This window comes from Chiloscyllium plagiosum, unplaced genomic scaffold (assembly GCF_037043375.1).
Source record: "Chiloscyllium plagiosum isolate Xiang-an unplaced genomic scaffold, Cpla_swu_hap1 HiC_scaffold_2, whole genome shotgun sequence".
Classification (NCBI taxonomy): domain Eukaryota; kingdom Metazoa; phylum Chordata; class Chondrichthyes; order Orectolobiformes; family Hemiscylliidae; genus Chiloscyllium; species Chiloscyllium plagiosum.
Window position 1 is genome coordinate 156,306,184 of NW_028270140.1, and position 17,680 is coordinate 156,323,863.

The window sequence follows — 17,680 nt, forward strand, 5'->3', positions numbered from 1 at the left end:
TCTCCTATCAAATGAGGCTGAGGAACAAGAAAAGGGGCAGTTACATAGCTGGGGAGTGGGCTGTACTGTAGATCTTCAAGGCTTCTTCTCAAACCATGACCGTGTCCATCTCGAAGGAAAAGGGCAGCAGATACATGGAAACATCACACTAATAGAAGTCAGAGAATTGGGATAAGGGGAGCATTTTCAAAATGGCAACCTGTAACTAGTGGAGTGCCCCAGGGGGCAGTGCTCAGCCCACAGTTATATCCTGTACAAGGCAGTCCATCCTGTTTGCAGGATAATGGAAGGCAGCTGGTTGTAAAGACAGGAAATGTTGGATCATTAAATTGCATCCTTGTATGGGATTGCTTTCACAGGTATATGGACAAGAATAGAATAATGGAGATGGGTTTCAGGTTGGTTCCACAGGTCAACGCAACATCGAGCCCTGAAGGGTCTGTACTGCACTGTAATGTTCTATGTTCTATTACGAGCATTTGTAAGGTGGATGTTCATAGATCGGGGACCTTTTGGGTATATTAACAATGTGTGAGGAAAGTAATTACCAGGTTTACAGATGAGATAGAAATGGGTGGGGAGGCAATGGGTGAAGGTGACATAAGGAGTTATCCGAGGGATTTAGAAAGCTTAGGCGAATGGGCACAAATTTGACAAATGGAATATAGTGTAGGAAAAGGTAAGGTTATGGACTTTGGTGGGAAGAACAGAGGAGCTGAATCTTATTTAAATGGAGAAAGACTGCAGAAAGCTGCAGCACAGAGGGATTTGGGAGTCTCGTGTGTGAATCACAATTATTGATTTTAATTTCAAAGGAAATGGAGTATAAAAGTGAGGAAGTTTTGCTAAAACTATACAGGCAGTAGTCAGACCACAGCTGGGATACTCTGAACAGGGTTAGGCCCTTGTCTAAGGGAAGATATTCCGACATTGGAGGCAGTCCAGAGAAGGTTCACAGGAATGGAGGAACTGTCTTATGAGGAGAGGTTGGATAGGCTGGAACTGTACTCAGTGGACTCTAGAAGAATGTTCCAACCTTATTGGAACATCCAAGATTCTTAAGTGATTTGACAGAGTTGATGTGGAGAGGTTGTTTTTCTTTGTGTGGGAGAGCGTAGGACTGGGAGTATCATCTCAGAATAAGAAGTCACCCATTTAAGGCAGAGATGGGGAGGAATTTTCTCTCTCAAAATGGAATGAATCTGAAGATTTTTACCACAGAGGGCTGTTGAGGCAGGGCGGCACGGTGGCTCAGTAGTTAGCACTGCTGCCTCACAGCACCAGGGTCCCAGGTTCAATTCCAGCCTCAGGCAACTGTCTTTGTGGAGTTTGCACAGTCTCTCCGTGTCTGCATGGGTTTCCTCCGGGTCGTCCAGTTTCCTCCCACAGTCACAAAGATGTGCAGGTTAGGGTGGATCGGCCATGTTAAGTTGCCCGTTGTGTTAGGTGCATTAGTCAGAGGGAAATGGGTCTGGGTGGGTTACTCTTCGGAGGGTTGGTGTGGAGTTGTTGGGCCAAAGGGCCTGTTTCCACACTGTAGGGCAATTAATCTAATCTAAATAGTTATATTCAAGGCTGAGACAGAGAGAGTGTTACTCAGGAAAGTAATTGGGGGTTACGGGGAAAAGGTAGGAAAGTACAGATGAGAACAGCCATGGTCTCATTGAATCTTAAAGCAGACTTGATGGGCTGAATGGCCTACTTCTGTCCTACATTTTATGGTTGAATGGCAGGACTTGAAGCACCTCAGCCAGTGTGGTCCTTGGAAAAGAGGTTTGGGATGGTACCGCTCCATACCAGGCCATTATGGAGTGGTGGATAGACCCCTACAATACTTAATATTCCTGAGGACGTTCACTGGATAGAGTGACAGGTTAATCACCTTCCACTCAGCAGATGTGGAGCTGATCATTTCACTCTAGGGATTTGCCTCACAGCGCTAGAGACCAAGGTTCAATTCCCACCCCAGGTGACCGACTGTGTGGAGTTTGCACATTCTCCCCATGTCTGTGTGGGTTTCCTCCGGGTGCTCCGGTTTCCTCCCACAGTCCAAAAATGTGCAGGTTAGGTGAATTGGCCATGCTAAATTGCCCGTGGTGTTAGGTGAAGGGGTAAATGTAGGGGAATGGGTCTGGGTGGGTTAGACTTTGGCAGGTCAATGTGGACTTGTTGGGCTGAAGGGCCTGTTTCCACACTGTAAGTAATCTAATCTAATCTAAAGCAGATACCCTAGCCCCTTTCCAGACAGCTCCAGATGATCTCTCTGTTGCAGATTCATATGACCAACTTTCATTTCTAAACCTCAACCTTAACCTGCATCTTTATATTGAATGAGAAAGAATTTTTAATCTCCTGTAAGAAACAATTGCCTTTTTCTCTTGTATAAATGCTTTATCCGGAGAGTTTTCACAAATGCTGTATGTTTGTTTAATTCTTTTGAACTTGAGCACTGCAGGTTAGAGTGGTGAAGGAGGTATATGGGACATTTGACTTTATTAACTGAAGGATGGAGTTTCAGAGCAGGGAGGAACTGAATAAAACATTGGTTAGGCAACAGCCAATGTGTGCAGTTCTGAATCCACATTCTAGGATGGAGGTGATCACATCCAGTGGAGAGTGTGCAGAGGAGATTTATCAGGATGTTGCCTGGGCTGGAGAGTTTCAGTTAGGAAGAGAGATTGGACAGACTGGGAATGTTTTCCCCAGGGCAGGATTGACTGGCACAAGGGGCCATAGTTTTAAGATATTAGGAGAATGGTACAGAGGAGACGTCAGAGGAAGGTTCATTACGCAGAGAGTTGTGAATGCATGGAATACATTGTTAGCGGTGATGGTGGAAGTAGAGTCAATGGGGACAGTTAAGCGACTGCTGGACGTGCAGATGGATAGCAGTGAGTTGGGGGTGCATAGGTTAAGTTATTTTACTTTACATTAGGATTAATCCTTGGCACAATACCGTGCTGTACTTTTCAATGTTCAATGGGAGCAAAGGAGACTGAGAGGGGACATGTTTGAGATGCAAAAAATTGGACAGGACAGACAGGAAGGAACTTTTCCCCTTAACGCAGGGATCAATGACCAGGGAGCTGGGGTTTAAGGTAAGGGGCAGGAAGTTTAGAGGGGGATGTGAGGATAAATCATTTCACCCAGAGGGGGGTGGGGAACCTGGACCTCACAGCCTGAGAGGGTGGGAGGGACAGGAACCCTCATCACATTGAAGAGGAATTGAGATGTAATAAGGTGATGGGCCAAGTGCTGGGAAATGGGGCTAGAATCGTTAGGTGGTTGTTTATGACTGGTGTAGTCAGACCGAGCTGAAGGGCCTTTCTCTGTGTTGTACATCTCTACAACACTGACATCACTCTTGCTTCATTTGCATATCACTTTAAATCTATGTCCATTGTGTTTACAATCCTGGTACAAGCAGGGACTGTTTCTCCCTGTCTGCTCTGTCCAGCTCTGCTCCTGGTTTTGAAAACCTCTATCACATCTCCCTCTCAGCTGCCCTTTCTCTGGGGAGAACTGTCCCAACGTCTTCAATCTCCCCCCCCCCCCCCATCCCTGAAGTTTCTCATTCCGGAAACCATTCCTGTAAATCACTTTCTGCACTCTCTCCAATGCATTCCCATCTTTCCTATAATGTGGGGCCCACACCCTGTACACAATACTCCAGCTGAGGACCCACAAGGGTCCTGGACAAGTTCAACATCACCCCCCTGCTATTGTACTCTCTGCCCCAGTAAATAAAGCCGAGGATACTGTCTGCTTTATTAACTGCTCTCTCCCCCGGTGCTGCCACCTTCAATGATCTGTGACGTATACCACCCAGCCCCCTGTGCTCCTACTCCCCCTTTACAATTATCCCTGTTATTTTATGTTGCCTTTCAATGTTCTTCCAACCAAAGTGCATCACCTCACACTTCGCTGCACTGAACCTCATTTATTCACTCCACCAACTTCCTTTAACACCCAGGGATGGAAGCCATCAGGTCCTGGGGATTTGTCATTTCTCAGTTCCACTAATTTCCCTTCTTTTGATGATTTAGTTTAATTTTATTTTGACTCAGTCCCTGATCCTCTGATAATTTCTTTGGGATTTCCCGCAAGCTCTCCGCCTTTCCTGCTTCCCCGTAGTCACTGACAATATCTCTACTGTTAGCCTTCACTGGGACCAGTGGCTTTCCCTTTATAGAACTGTAACATCTCCTCTTATTGTCTATTATGGCTTTTGCAAGTTTCAGTTCATAATCCTTTGTAGCCGCTTTTAAAAAGGTGCTTGGTGGATCTTTGTTGGTCTTTGTATTTGACCCGTCCTGTGGGATCCACACTGTTCTTTATGTTTTTATAAGCTCTTCCTTTTAATTGTATACCATACCTTCCCTGCTCCGATGTCCGTGGCTGTATTTTTGTGAGAGTGAGGTGGAGATTCTCCATCTCCTGGGGACAACCTGCCCCTGAACAGCATTAAATGTTTCTCCAAACACTCTCCTCTGTTCCTCAGTAACTTTACCCTTTAGCAAATATTCCCAGTTTACTGTGGACACTCTCTGCCTCATCCCTTTAAAGTCTGCCTTACCTAAACCCTAAATTCTATTATCCAATTTTTGCCGATCTCTCACAAACGCTACATGAAACTCAATTATATTGTGATCAAAATTTGCAAATACTCACAAACTAGGTCATTAATTAAACTAGACTTATTGCTCATGACTAGATCCAATATTGATTGTCTCCTTATTGCATCTAGACATATTGTTGGAGGAAACCATCCTAGAAATTCACAACTTCCCTGGTATTTGCTTGTCTTCCTCTCCCACTCTGGGTTCAGATTAGAATCCCCCCATTAATACTACTCTATCCTTGCTATGTAGTTGTCTAATGTCAGCTTTTAGACAATCTAGCAATTCTCAGCTGCTACCAGGTGGTAACATTAGTCACTTTATTGGGAGTTTTCTACAGTCCCCTCAATATTAACAGAGACATGGAGGAGCAGATTAGGAGGCAGATTTTGGAATGGTGCAAAAATAACGGTTGTTGTTATGGGTGACTTTAACTTCCCTAATATTGATTGGAATCTCCTTTGTTCAAATAATTTGGATGGAGCAGTTTTTGTTAGATGTGTCCAGAAAGGATTCCTGACTCAATATGTAGATATGCCGACTAGAGGGGAGGCCATATTGGATTTGGTGCTCAGCAACGAACCATGCCAAGTGTCAGATCTCCCAGTGGAAGAACATTTCTGTGATAGTGATCCCAACATTCTGACCTTTATTATAGTCATGGAGAGGGATAGGAGCAGACTGTATGTGAAAATATTTAATTGGGGTAGAGGCAATTACAATGCTATTAGGCAGGAACTGGTGTGCCTAAATTGGGAACAGATATTCTCAGGGAAGTACATGACAGAAATGTGGAGGTTGTTTAGGGAGCACTTGCTGATAGTGCTGGATAGATTTGTCTCACTGAGGCAAGGAAGGGATGGTAAGTTGAAGGAACCTTGGGTGACAAGGGATGTGGAACATCGAGTCAAGAGGAAGAAGGAAGCGTACATAAGGTGGAGGAAGCAAGGATCAGGCAGGGATCTAGAGGGTTACAAGGTAGGCAGGGAGGAACTGAAGAATGGACTTAGGAGAGCTAGAAGAGGGCATGAAAAACTTTTTAGTGGATAGGATTAAGGAAAACCCCAAGGCATTCTACACTTATGTGAGGAACAAGAGATTGGCCAGAGTGAGGGTAGGGCCGATCAGGGATAGTGGAGGGAGCTTGTGCCTGGAGTCGGATGAGGTAGGGGAGGTCCTTAATAAATACTTTCCTTCAGTATTCACTACTGAGAGGGACCTTGTTGTTTCTGAGGACAGCGTGAAACAGACTGACATCCACAAACAGCTTGATGTTAAGGAGGAGGATGTGATGAAAATTTTGAAAGACATAAGGATAGATAAGTCATACAGGATATACCCAAGGTTACTACAGGAAGCAAGGGAAGAGATTGCTGTGCCTTTGGCGATGATCTTTGTGTCCTCTCTGTCCACTGGGGTAGTGCCAGATAATTGGAGGGTGGCAAATGTTATTTCCTTGTTCAAGAAAGGGAATAGGGATAATCCTGGGAATTACAGACCAGTCTTACATCTGTGGTGGGCAAAGTATTGGAGAGGATTCTGAGAGACAGGATTTATGATTATTTGGAAAACCATAGTTTGATTAGAGATAGGAGAAGGTGAGGACTGCAGATGCTGGAGATTGGAGCTGAAAAATGTGTTGCTGGAAAAGCACAGCAGGTCAGGCTGCATCCAAGCATTCCAGCAACACATTTTTCAGCTTTGATTAGAGATAGTCAGCATGGCTTAGTGAGGGGCAGGTCATGCCTCACAAACCTTATTGAATTCTTTGAGGATGTGACAAAACACAATGATGAAGGTAGAGCAATGGATGTGGTGTACATGGATTTTAGAAAGGTGTTTGATAAGGTTGTCTGTGGTAGGCTCATTCAGAAAGGGAGGATGCATGGGATACAGGGAATTTTGCCTGTCTGGATACAAAATTGGCTGGCCTATAGAAGACAGAGGGTGGTGGTAGGTGGAAAGTATTCAGCCTGGAGCTCGGTGACCAGTGGTGTTCTGCAGGGACCTCTTCTGGGACCTCTGCTCTTTGTGATGTTTATAAATGACTTGGATGAGGAAGTGGAAGGGTGGGTTAGTAAGTTTGCCGATGACATGGAGTTTAGTGGAGTGATGGATAGTGTGGAGGGATGTTGTAGGTTGCAACAGGACATTGACAGGATGCAGAGTTGGGCTGAGAAGTGACAGATGGAGTTCAACCTGGAAAAGTGTGAAGTGATTCACTTTGGAAGGTGGAATTTGAATGCAGAATACAGGGTTAGAGGCAGGATTCTTGGCAGTGTGGAGGAACAGAGGGATCTTGGGGTCCATGTCCATAGATCCCTCAAAGTTGCCATCCAGGTTGATAGGGTTGTGTTGGCTTTCATTAACAGAGGGATTGGGTTTAAGAGCTGCGAGATTATGCTGCAGCTCTGCGAGGTTATGCTGCAGCTCTGCGAGGTTAGCCCACACTTGGAATATTGTGTTCAGTTCAGGTCGCCTCATAAATGGAAGGATGTGGAAGCTTTAGAGAGTGTGCAGAGGAGATTTACCAGGATGCTGCCTGGACTGGAGGGTGTGTCTTATGAAGAAAGGTTGAGTGAGGTAGGGCTTTTCTCATTGGAGCAAAGAAGGAATGAGAGGTGACTTGATAGAGGTGTATAGGATGATGAGAGGTGTAGATAGAGTGGAAAACCAGAGACTTCTTCCCAGGGCAGAAATGGCTATCACGGGGAGGGATAATTTTAAGGTGATTGGAGGGAGATATAGGGGCGATGTCAGAGGTCGGTTCTTTACACAGAGAGTGGTGGGTGTGTGGAATGCACTGCCAGCAGTGGGAGTAGAGTCAGAGACATTAGGGACATTTGGATAGGCACATGGATGATAAGGGGATGTAGGTTCGTCTGATTTTAGAGTAGGACAAAAGGTCGGCACAACATTGAGGGTTGAGGGGTCTGTACTGTGCTGGACTGTGCTGGACTGTGCTAGACTATTCCATGTTCTGACATGGTTTATGAATGGAATTGGTATCATATCTGTTTCAAGTTAACACAGACCAGCATCAAGCTTCACAGTTAAAAGGATAATTGATTCAAAGTCCTTTCTGGATTTTCATTGGGAATAAAGAGATAACATTGTTCACAAGAAACTACAGACACTAAGGTTATAACAGGGCTTTTGCCCGAAACGTCGATTTCGAAGCTCCTTGGATGCTGCCTGAAATGCTGTGCTCTTCCAGCATCACTAATCCAGGATTAGCCATAAGAAAGTCCCAAGATGTTTCTGAGCTAAACCAGGGGCCTGTGTTTCAATTAGTTTTTTGCAGAAGTGAAGAAGTTAGCATTTGAATCCAGATCCATTAGCTGCGATGGATTTGGTAGTTGGATAGTTTTCTTGCTGATTTTCCAGCTCAGTGAGTGACAGCGAAGATTATTACTGCATTCTGCTTCTGTATTTATGGCCCTTCCAGCCTCCCAGTTACCTAACAACAGGCCAGTGAGATATCACTGGTGTGCTTCCACTGTCGGCCTGGAACAGTTTCCTGTAGATGCTCCAAGTTCTCCCTTTGTCTGAGCTGCTTGCCTTCAGAATCAGTCTTGGCTGGAAAGCAAAGGTGGCTACTGTTACTGGGTGACCTAAGCAGGAGCTAAGTCAAGTTCCACCTGAAATAGTCCTTCTAGAGGGACAGCTCCTTTCCCACCTGTCACTCTGGACTTTCCACCTGGTCTTTGCCCAGTCTATGTCCTTAAACAACTCATCAAGGAACTCTGAAAACCCTTGATGGGGTTTTAGAAATATTTTTACCGTAACCAACGACCTTCCCCATTGATTTCCTGAGAATGTTCTGGACGATGATGACACTGGCAGGGTAATCTGCCTGGAGAACGTCTCTGGAGTTGCTTTCGTGTTTAGTACCAATCTATTCTCCAGTTGTCTGTCTACCTCTCATTTCTGTTCCTCAGTTCTCTATAGTGTTTATATTCAACCTGATTCTATTATGAAACTGGCATCTGTTTTATGATCTTTCTTCTGATTTATCTGACCATCCATTTCTTTCATCTTCCAGTGAGTTTGTTCTTTGTTACCCCTCCCTTTGATTGTCAGAGAGATGCACTTCGACTCTGCCCCTAACCATCTCCTCTCCAAAGACAGATTTCCAAATTCCATCACTGCCTGATAACCTCTGGACATAAACAAAAACAGAAATTGCTGGAAAGTTCTGAAGGAGGGTCACTAGACCTGAAACGTTATAGAGTCATAGAGATGTACAGCACGGAAACAGACCCTTCGGTCAACCTGTCCATGCTGACCAGATATCCCAACCCAATCTAGTCGCACCTGCCAGCACCCGGCCCATATCCCTCCAAACCCTTCCTATTCATATACCCATCCAAATGCCTCTTAAATGTTGCAATTGTACCAGCCTCCACCACTGCCTCTGGCAGCTCATTCCATACACGTGCCACCCTCTGTGTGAAAATGTTGCCCCTTAGGTCTCTTTTATATCTTTCCCCTCTCACCCTAACCCTATGCCCTCTAGTTCTGGACTCCCCCACCCCAGGGAAAAGACTTTGTCTATTTACCCTATCCATGCCCCTTATGATTTTGTAAACCTCTATCAGGTCACCCTTCAGCCTCCGACGCTCCAGGGAAAACAGCCCCAGCCTGTTCAGCCTCTCCCTGTAGCTCAAATCCTCCAAACCTGGCAACATCCTTGTAAATCTTTTCTGAACCCTTTCAAGTTTCACAACATCTTTCCGATAGGAAGGAGACAGTGACCTAACCAATTGGCCTTTCTCCAATTTAGAACTTCAACTTTTAGATCTGGTCTATCCTTTTCCATCACTATTTTAAAACGAATAGAATTATGGTCGCTGGCCCCAAAGTGCTCCCCCACTGACACCTCAGTCACCTGCCCTGCCTTTTTCCCAAGAGTAGGTCAGGTTTTGCACCTTCTCCAGTAGGTACATCCACATACTGAATCAGAAAATTGTCTTGTAAACACTTAACAAATTCCTCTCCGTCTAAACCCTTAACATTATGGCAGTCCCAGTCGATGTTTGGAAAGTTAAAATCCCCGACCATAACCACCCTATTATTCTTACAGATAACTGAGATCTCATAGAACATAGAACAATACAGCGCAGAACAGGCATTTCGGCCTTCAATGTTGCGCTGACCTATGAACTATTCTCAGCTCGACCCCCTACACTATCCCAAAATCATCCATGTGCTTATCTAAGGATTGTTTAAATCTCCCAAATGTGGCTGAGTTGACTACATTGGCAGGTAGGGCATTCCACGCCCTTACCACTCTGAGTAAAGAACCTGCCTCTGACATCTATCTTAAATCTATCACCCCTCAATTTGTAGTTGTGCCCCCTCGTACATGCTGATGTCATCATCCTAGGAAAAAGTCTTTCACTGTCTACCCTATCTAATCCTCTGATCATCTTGTATGTCTCTATCAAATCCCCTCTTAGCCTTCTTCTTTCCAATGAGAACAGACCCAAGTCTCTCAGCCTTTCCTCATTAGACCTTCCTTCCAGATCAGGCAACATCCTGGTAAATCTCCTCTGCACCTTTTCCAATGCTTCCACATCCTTCCCGAAATTTGGGGACCAGAACTGTACACAATATTCCTAGTGTGGCCGCACCTGCGTTTTGTACAGTTGCAGCATGATATTGCGGTTCCGGAACTCAATCCCTCTACCAATGAAACCTAACGCACCATATGCCTTCTTAACAGCACTATCCACCTGGGTGGCAACTTTCAGGGATCTATGTACATGGACTCCAAGATCCCTCTGCACATCCATACTACCAAGAATCTTTCCATCGACCCAGTACTCTGCCTTCCTGTTATTCTTCCCAAAGTGCATCACCTCACATTTAGCTGCATTGAACTCCATTTGCCACCTCTCAGCCCAATTCTGCAGTTTATCCAAGTCCCCCTGCAACCTGTAACATTCTTCCATACTGTCCACTACTCCACCGACTTTAGTGTCGTCTGCAAATTTACTAATCCATCCACCTATGCCTGCGTCTAAGTCATTTATAAACAGCAGTGGTCCCAAAACAGATCCTTGTGGAACACCACTAGTAACCGGACTCCAGGCTGAATATTTTCCATCAACCACCACTGGCTGTCTTCTCTCAGAAAGCCAATTTCTAAGCCAAACTGCTAAATCACTCTCAATCCCATGCCTCTGCATTTTCTCCAACAGCCTACCATGTGGGACCTTATCAAAGGCTTTACTGAAGTCCATGTACACCACATCAACTGCCCTAACCTCATCTACATGCTTGGTCACCTTCTCAAAAAACTCAATGAGATTTGTGAGACATGATCTGCCCCTGACGAAACCATGTTGACTATCTGAAATCAAATTGTTGCTTGCTAGATGATTATAAATCTTATCTCTTATAATCCTTTCCAAAACCTTTCCTACAACAGAGGTAAGGATCACTGGTCTATAATTACTTGGGTCATCTCTACTGCCTTCTTGAACAAGGGCACAACATTTGCAATCCTCCAGTCCTCAGGTACTAAACCCGTGGACAATGACGACTCAAATATCAAAGCCAAAGGCTCTGCTATCTCCTCCCTAGTTCCCAGAGAATCCTCGGATAAATCCCATCCGGCCCAGGGGACTTGTCTACTTTCACTCCTTCTGGAATTGATAACACCTGTGCATAACTAACCTCAATCCTTTCTAGTCTAATATCTGGTACCTCATTTTTCTCCTCTACAATATTCTCCTTTTTCCTGAGAAAACACCGATGAGAAATGTTCATTTAGCACCTCTCCGATCTCCACAGGATCCACACTCAACTTCCCACTTTTGTCTTTGATTGGCCCTATTCCTACCCGAATCATCCTTTTATTCCTCACATACCTATAGAAAGCTTTAGGGTTCTCCTTTATTCTATTTGCTAAAGACTGCTCGTGTCCTCTCTTTGCTCTTCTTAACTCTCTCTTTGAATCCTTCCTAGCTGATCTGTAACTCTCCATCGCCTCATCTGTACCATCTTGCCTCATCATCACATAAGCCTCTTTCTTCTTCTTAACAAGAGATACAATTTCTGTCGTAAACCATGGTTCCCTTACCTTATCACTTCCTCCCTGCCTGACAGGGACATACCTATCAAGGACACGTAATATCTGTTCCTCAAACCAGCTCCATATTGCCATTGTCTGCATCTCCTGCATTTTGCTACCCCAATCTAAGCATCCTAATTAGATTAGATTACTTACAGTGTGGAAACAGACCCTTCAGCCCAACAAGTCCACACCGACCCGCCGAAGCGCAACCCACCCATACCCCAACATCAAAAAGATGGGGTACTGGGCTAATGGTCGGATACTTGGTAGTGTGGATGAGCAGAGGGATCTTGGTGTCCATGTACACAGATCTCTGAAAGTTGCCACCCAGGTAAATAGTGCGGTGAGGAAGGCATATGGCGTACTGGCTTTTATTGGTAGAGGAATTGAGTTCCGGAGTCCTGAGGTCATGATGCAGTTGTATAAGACTCTGGTACGGCCGCATCTGGAATATTGTGTGCAGTTTTGGTCGCCATACTATAGGAAGGATGTGGAGGCATTGGAACGGGTGCAGAGGAGGTTTACCAGGATGTTGCCTGGTATGGAAGGAAAATCGTATGAGGAAAGACTGAGGCACTTGGGGCTGTTTTCACTAGAGAAAAGAAGGTTTAGGGGTGACTTGATTGAGGTGTACAAGATGATTAGGGGGTTAGATAGGGTCGACAGTATGAACCTTTTCCCGCGTATTGAGTCGGGTATTACAAGGGGGCATAGCTTTAAATTAAGGGGGAGTAGATATAGGACTGATGTTAGGGGTAGGTTCTTCACTCAGCGAGTCGTTAGTTCATGGAATGCCCTGCCAGTAACAGTGGTGGACTCTCCCTCTTTATGGGCATTTAAGAGGGCATTGGATAGGTATATGGAGGATAGTGGGTTAGTGTAGTTTAGGTGGGCTTGGATCGGCGCAACATCGAGGGCCCAAGGGCCTGTACTGCGCTGTATTCTTCTATGTTCTATGTTCTATGTTCTACCTAACACTACGGGCAATTTAACATGGCCAATTCACCTGACCTGCACATTTTTGGACTGTGGGAGGAAACCCACGCAGACACAGGGAGGATGTGTAAACTCCACACAGTCAGTCGCCTGAGGCGGGAATTGAACCCGGGTCTCTGGCGCTGTGAGGCAGCAATGCTAACCACTGTGCCATCGTGCCGCCCATAATTGCATTATAATTGCCCTTGCCCCATCGATAACCCTTGACCTGTGGCATGTACCTATCTCTTTCCATCGCAAAACTAAACATAACTGAATTATGGTCACTCTCTCCAAAGTGCTCACCTACAACTAAATCAATCACCTGGCCTGGTTCATTACCAAGCACCAGATCCAGTGTGGCCTCCCCTCTTGTCGGCCCTTCGACATACTGTGTCAGAGAACCCTCCTGTACACATTGGACAGAAACTGATCCATCCGACATACTAGAGCTATAACATTTCCATCTATGTTGGGGAAGATAAAGTCCCCCATAATGACCACCCTGTTCCTTTCACTCCTACCCAGAATCATTTTGCCAATCCTCTCTTCCACATCCCTGGAAGTCTGCGGAGGCCTATAAAAAACTCCAAGCAGTCTGACCTCTCCTCTCCTGTTTCTAACCTCAGCCCACACTACCTCAGTAGACGAGTCCTCATCAAAAGTTCTCTCAGCCACAGTTGTACTATCTTTGACTAACAAGGCCACGCCTCCCCCTCTTTTCCCACCTTACCTGTTTTTAATGAAACATCTACTGCTCACCCTGCTCTATCCATGTCTCCGAAATGGCCACAATATTGAAGTCCCAGGTACCTATCCATGCTGCAAGCTCACCTACCTTATTTCGGATACTTCTGGCGTTGAAGTAGATGCACGTCAAACCAGCTTGTTGCCTGCCAGCACATTCCTGTGACCCTAAAATCCTGTCCCAGTCTTCCCTACTCTCATCCTCCTGTGCACTGTAGTTACACCTCCGGTTCCCACTCCCCTGCTGAGCTAGTTTAAACCCACCCGAATAGCACCAGCAAATTTCCCACCCAGGATATTAGTACCCCTCTGGTTCAAGTGAAGACCGTCCTGTTTGTACAAGTCCCACCTTCCCCAGAATGAGCCCCAATTATCCAAGAAACTGAAACCCTCCCTCCTGCACCATCCCTGTAGCTGATATCTCTCCCTATTCCTTGCCTCGCTATCACGTGGCACGGGTAACAATCCAGAGATAACAACTCTGTTTATTCTAGCTAAACTGGAAGGGGACTAATATACTGGCAGGGAGATTTGCTAGAGCTGCTCAGAAATTTGCAGCAGCAACAGTATGTGATGGATGGCAGTTTTCGGAAGGGGAGAAAGTCTCAGATACAGTCACAGAGATGGGTTAACTCCAGGAAGGGTGAGAGAGGTAGGCAGCTAGTGCAGGAGTCTTTTGTGGATATCCCCATTTCAAACAGGTATGCTGTTTTGGAAAATGTAGGGGGTGATGGATTCTCAGGAGAACGTATCTCGAACAGCCAAGTCTCTGGTATTGAGACTGGGTCTAATGCAATGAGGGACACGTTGGTTTTGTTTCTCAATTTCCCTCTGACTATTAGGGGGTCTATAATACAATCCCAATATTGTGATCATCCCTTTCTTATTTCTCAGTTCCACCCAAATAACTTCCCTGAATGTATTTCTGGGAATATCCTCCCTAAGCACAGCTGTAATGCTATCCCTTATCAAAAGTGCCATTCCCCCTCCTCTCTTGCCTCCCTTTCTATCCTTCCTGTAGCATTTGTATCCTGGAACATTAAGCTGCCAGTCCTGCCCATCCCTGAGCCATGTTTCTGTAATTGCTATGATATCCCAGTCCCATGTTCCTAACCATGTCCTGAGTTCATCTGCCTTCCCTGTTGGGCCCCTTGCATTGAAATAAATGCAGTTCAATTTATTAGTCCTACCTTGTCCCTGCCTGCCCTGACTGTTTGACTCACTTCTGTTCTCAACTGTACCAGTCTCAGATTGATCTATTTCCTCACTATCTCCCTGGGTCCCACCCCCCCACCTTACAAGTTTAAATCCTCCCAAGCAGTTCTAGCAAATTTCCCTGCCAGTATATTAGTCCCCTTCCAATTTAGGTGCAATCCGTCCTTCTTGTACAGGTCACTTCTACCCCAAAAGAGATTCCAATGATCTAAAAATGTGAATCCTTCTCCCATACACTAGCTCCTCAGCCATGCATTTATCTGCTCTATTCTCCTATTCCTGCCCTCACTAGCTCATAGCACTGGGAGTAATCCAGACATTACTACCCTTGAGGACCTCCTTTTTAAATTCCTGCCTAACTCTCTGTAATCTCCCTTCAGAATCTCAACCTTTTCCCTTCCTATGTCGTTGGTTCTAATGTGGACAATGACCTCCTGCTGGCCCCTCTCCCCCGTGAGAACATTCTGCACCCTCTCTGAGACATCCTTGATCCTGGCACCAGGGAAACAACACACCATTTTGCTTTTTCTCTGCTGGCCACAGAAACGTCTGTCTGTACCTCCAACTACAGAATCCCCTAACACAAGTGATCTCTTGAAACCCAATGTACCCCTCGTTGCATTAGAGCCAGTCTCAATACCAGAAACCTGGCTGTTCATGCTACGTTCCCCTGAGAATCCATCACCCCCTACATTTCACAAAACAGCATACTTGTTTGAAATGGGGATAGCCCCAGAAGACTCCTGCACTAGCTGCCTACCTCTCTTACCCTTCCTGGAGTTAACCCATCTATGTGACTGTATCGGAGACTTTCCCCCCTTCCTATAACTGCCATCCATCACATACTGTTGCTGTTGCAAATTTCTTATTGCCACCAACTGTCTCTCCAACCAATCCATTCAATCTGATAGGATTCGCATCCAACAGTATTTATGACAGATATAATCTGCAGTAACCCTTAAACTCTGCTTTCACTCCACAGATGCTGTCAGACCTGCTGAGTTTTTCCAGCTATTTCTGTTTGTGTTTCTGATTTCCAGTATCCAAAAGTTCTTTCTTTTTTTTTATCCTGGATAGATCCCTCCATAATTTGCAGGAATTAACTCATCTCCAGTTAACATTTTTATCCTACATTGCTCCTTTTCGTTCTCCAAATATAATACGGACCTGATGATACTATGATCACTGTTCCCAATACTCCATCCCAGTTGGCATTCTGCACTTAACCAATTTCGATCCTCATGACTAGCTTCAATAATGTCACCTTCCCCACTGGGTGAAAATGCTTCTTTCCTCAATGGATATGTAAGATACTGATAAGCCTGCTTCAGAAGTTCCTCCCTTTTCTGCCCTTAACATAATTATAGGCCATTCATGACTTGGGTCATTCCAATCTTCTACTGTCATAAATCTCATAAATCCCGACCAATTCCAAGCAAATCTGTCCTTCTATACATTTTCCACCGGATCATGGCCTATTGAATACAGCTGGTCCAGCCTTGGTACCTTGTTTCTTAGCTCTGACCAATTAGAAACCTTAAGCACATTGTCTCACTTCATTGAATTACTGCCTTTAATCAATTGTAGCTCTGTGCCCTTAGCTGCAGTTGTTGTTGGGTTTCTATGGTTTTGGTTTCTGTATTCCAGGAGGTCTGTGAGGAGATTGAAACTCTGCAGAATGATGTGAAGTCATTGAGGAGCCTTGGAGAGGGACTGATAGACTCCATCAGAAGTGAAGACACGTGTGAGGTAGTGAAGCATCAAGATGAGGTGAGCAAGTGAATTGACTAATGAGGAGGAAACATTGGAAGCAGTTCAGGGGAGGTTTATCAGACTAATCCCTGGAATGAGCGGTTATCTTATGAGGAAAGTTTGAACAGACTGGGCTTGTATCTGCTGAAGGTTAGAAGATTAAGAGGCAACTTAATTAGACAACCCTGGGGGGGGGGGGGGGGGGTCTTACTCGAGTAGATGAGGAGGGGATGCTTCCTCCTGTGGGAGAATCTAAAACTAAGGGTCATTGTTTAAATCTCAGGGTTCACCCGTTTAAAACAGTATCTGAATCATCTCTTCCTCAAAGATCACCCATTGTTCATTAAAATTCGACTTGCCATCTCTGGTTCCATTTTATTCTGGCAAGATGCCCCCCTTTCACATTCCACTTAACCCTCTTCTAATTTAATAGCTCAGTTTGTTTCCTGTTAATCTCTGTTACTAATCACAACTTTGTACAGTGATCAGTCTTACCCCATTTCTCCCCCTCAAACCCGTGTCTCCTTGACCCACCTCATTCCCCAACACCAGCTCCAGCAAAGCCTCCATTCCAGTTGGACTGATCAAGGATGTTCTCCTGAAATTACCATCAGAAATTACTGCCCCTTTTTATCTAATGCTATCCCAATTGATATTCAAGATCACAAGAACTAGGAACAGGAGTAGGTCATTCAGCCCCTCGAGCCTGCTCTGCCATTTAATGGAATCATGGCTGATCGGACATTCCTTCCACCCCTTTTCCCTGTAACCCTTGATTGTCTGAATGATCTGTCTGACTCAGCCTTAAATATACACACGGTCTTTGCCCCCAATGTTCTTTGTGGCAAGGGGTTTTAAAGACTCTCGACCCTCTGAGCCCCTTGTGGCTGTCTGAGACTTCCCTTGTCCCTGTCTGAGCCCCTTGTGGCTGTCTGAGACTTCCCTTGTCCCTGTCTGAGCCCCTAGTGGCTGTCTGAGACTTCCCTTGTCCCTGTCTGAGCCCCTTGTGGCTGTCTGAGACTTCCCTTGTCCCTGTCTGAGCCACTTGTGGCTGTCTGAGACTTCCCTTGTCCAGTCTGAGCACCTTGTGGCTGTCTGAGACTTCCCTTGTCCCTGTCTGAGCCTCTTGTGGCTATCTGAGACTTCCCTTGTCCCTGTCTGAGCCCCTTGTGGCTGTCTGAGACTTCCCTTGTCCCTGTCTGAGCCCCTTGTGGCTGTCTGAGACTTCCCTTGTCCCTGTCTGAGCCCCTTGTGGCTGTCTGAGACTTCCCTTGTCCCTGTCTGAGCC

General features: G+C 45.5%; 1 protein-coding gene across 1 annotated transcript in view; it reads left to right on the forward strand.

The window, feature by feature from the left end:
• LOC148152029 (microtubule-actin cross-linking factor 1, isoforms 6/7-like) overlaps positions 1-17,680 on the forward strand; it is a 205,826-nt gene that overhangs the window by 18,540 nt on the left and 169,606 nt on the right. The window contains exon 3 of the mRNA XM_087994130.1: positions 16,288-16,410. Coding sequence (XP_087850256.1) covers positions 16,288-16,410 — 123 coding nt within the window. The remainder of the gene's footprint in view (positions 1-16,287; positions 16,411-17,680) is intronic.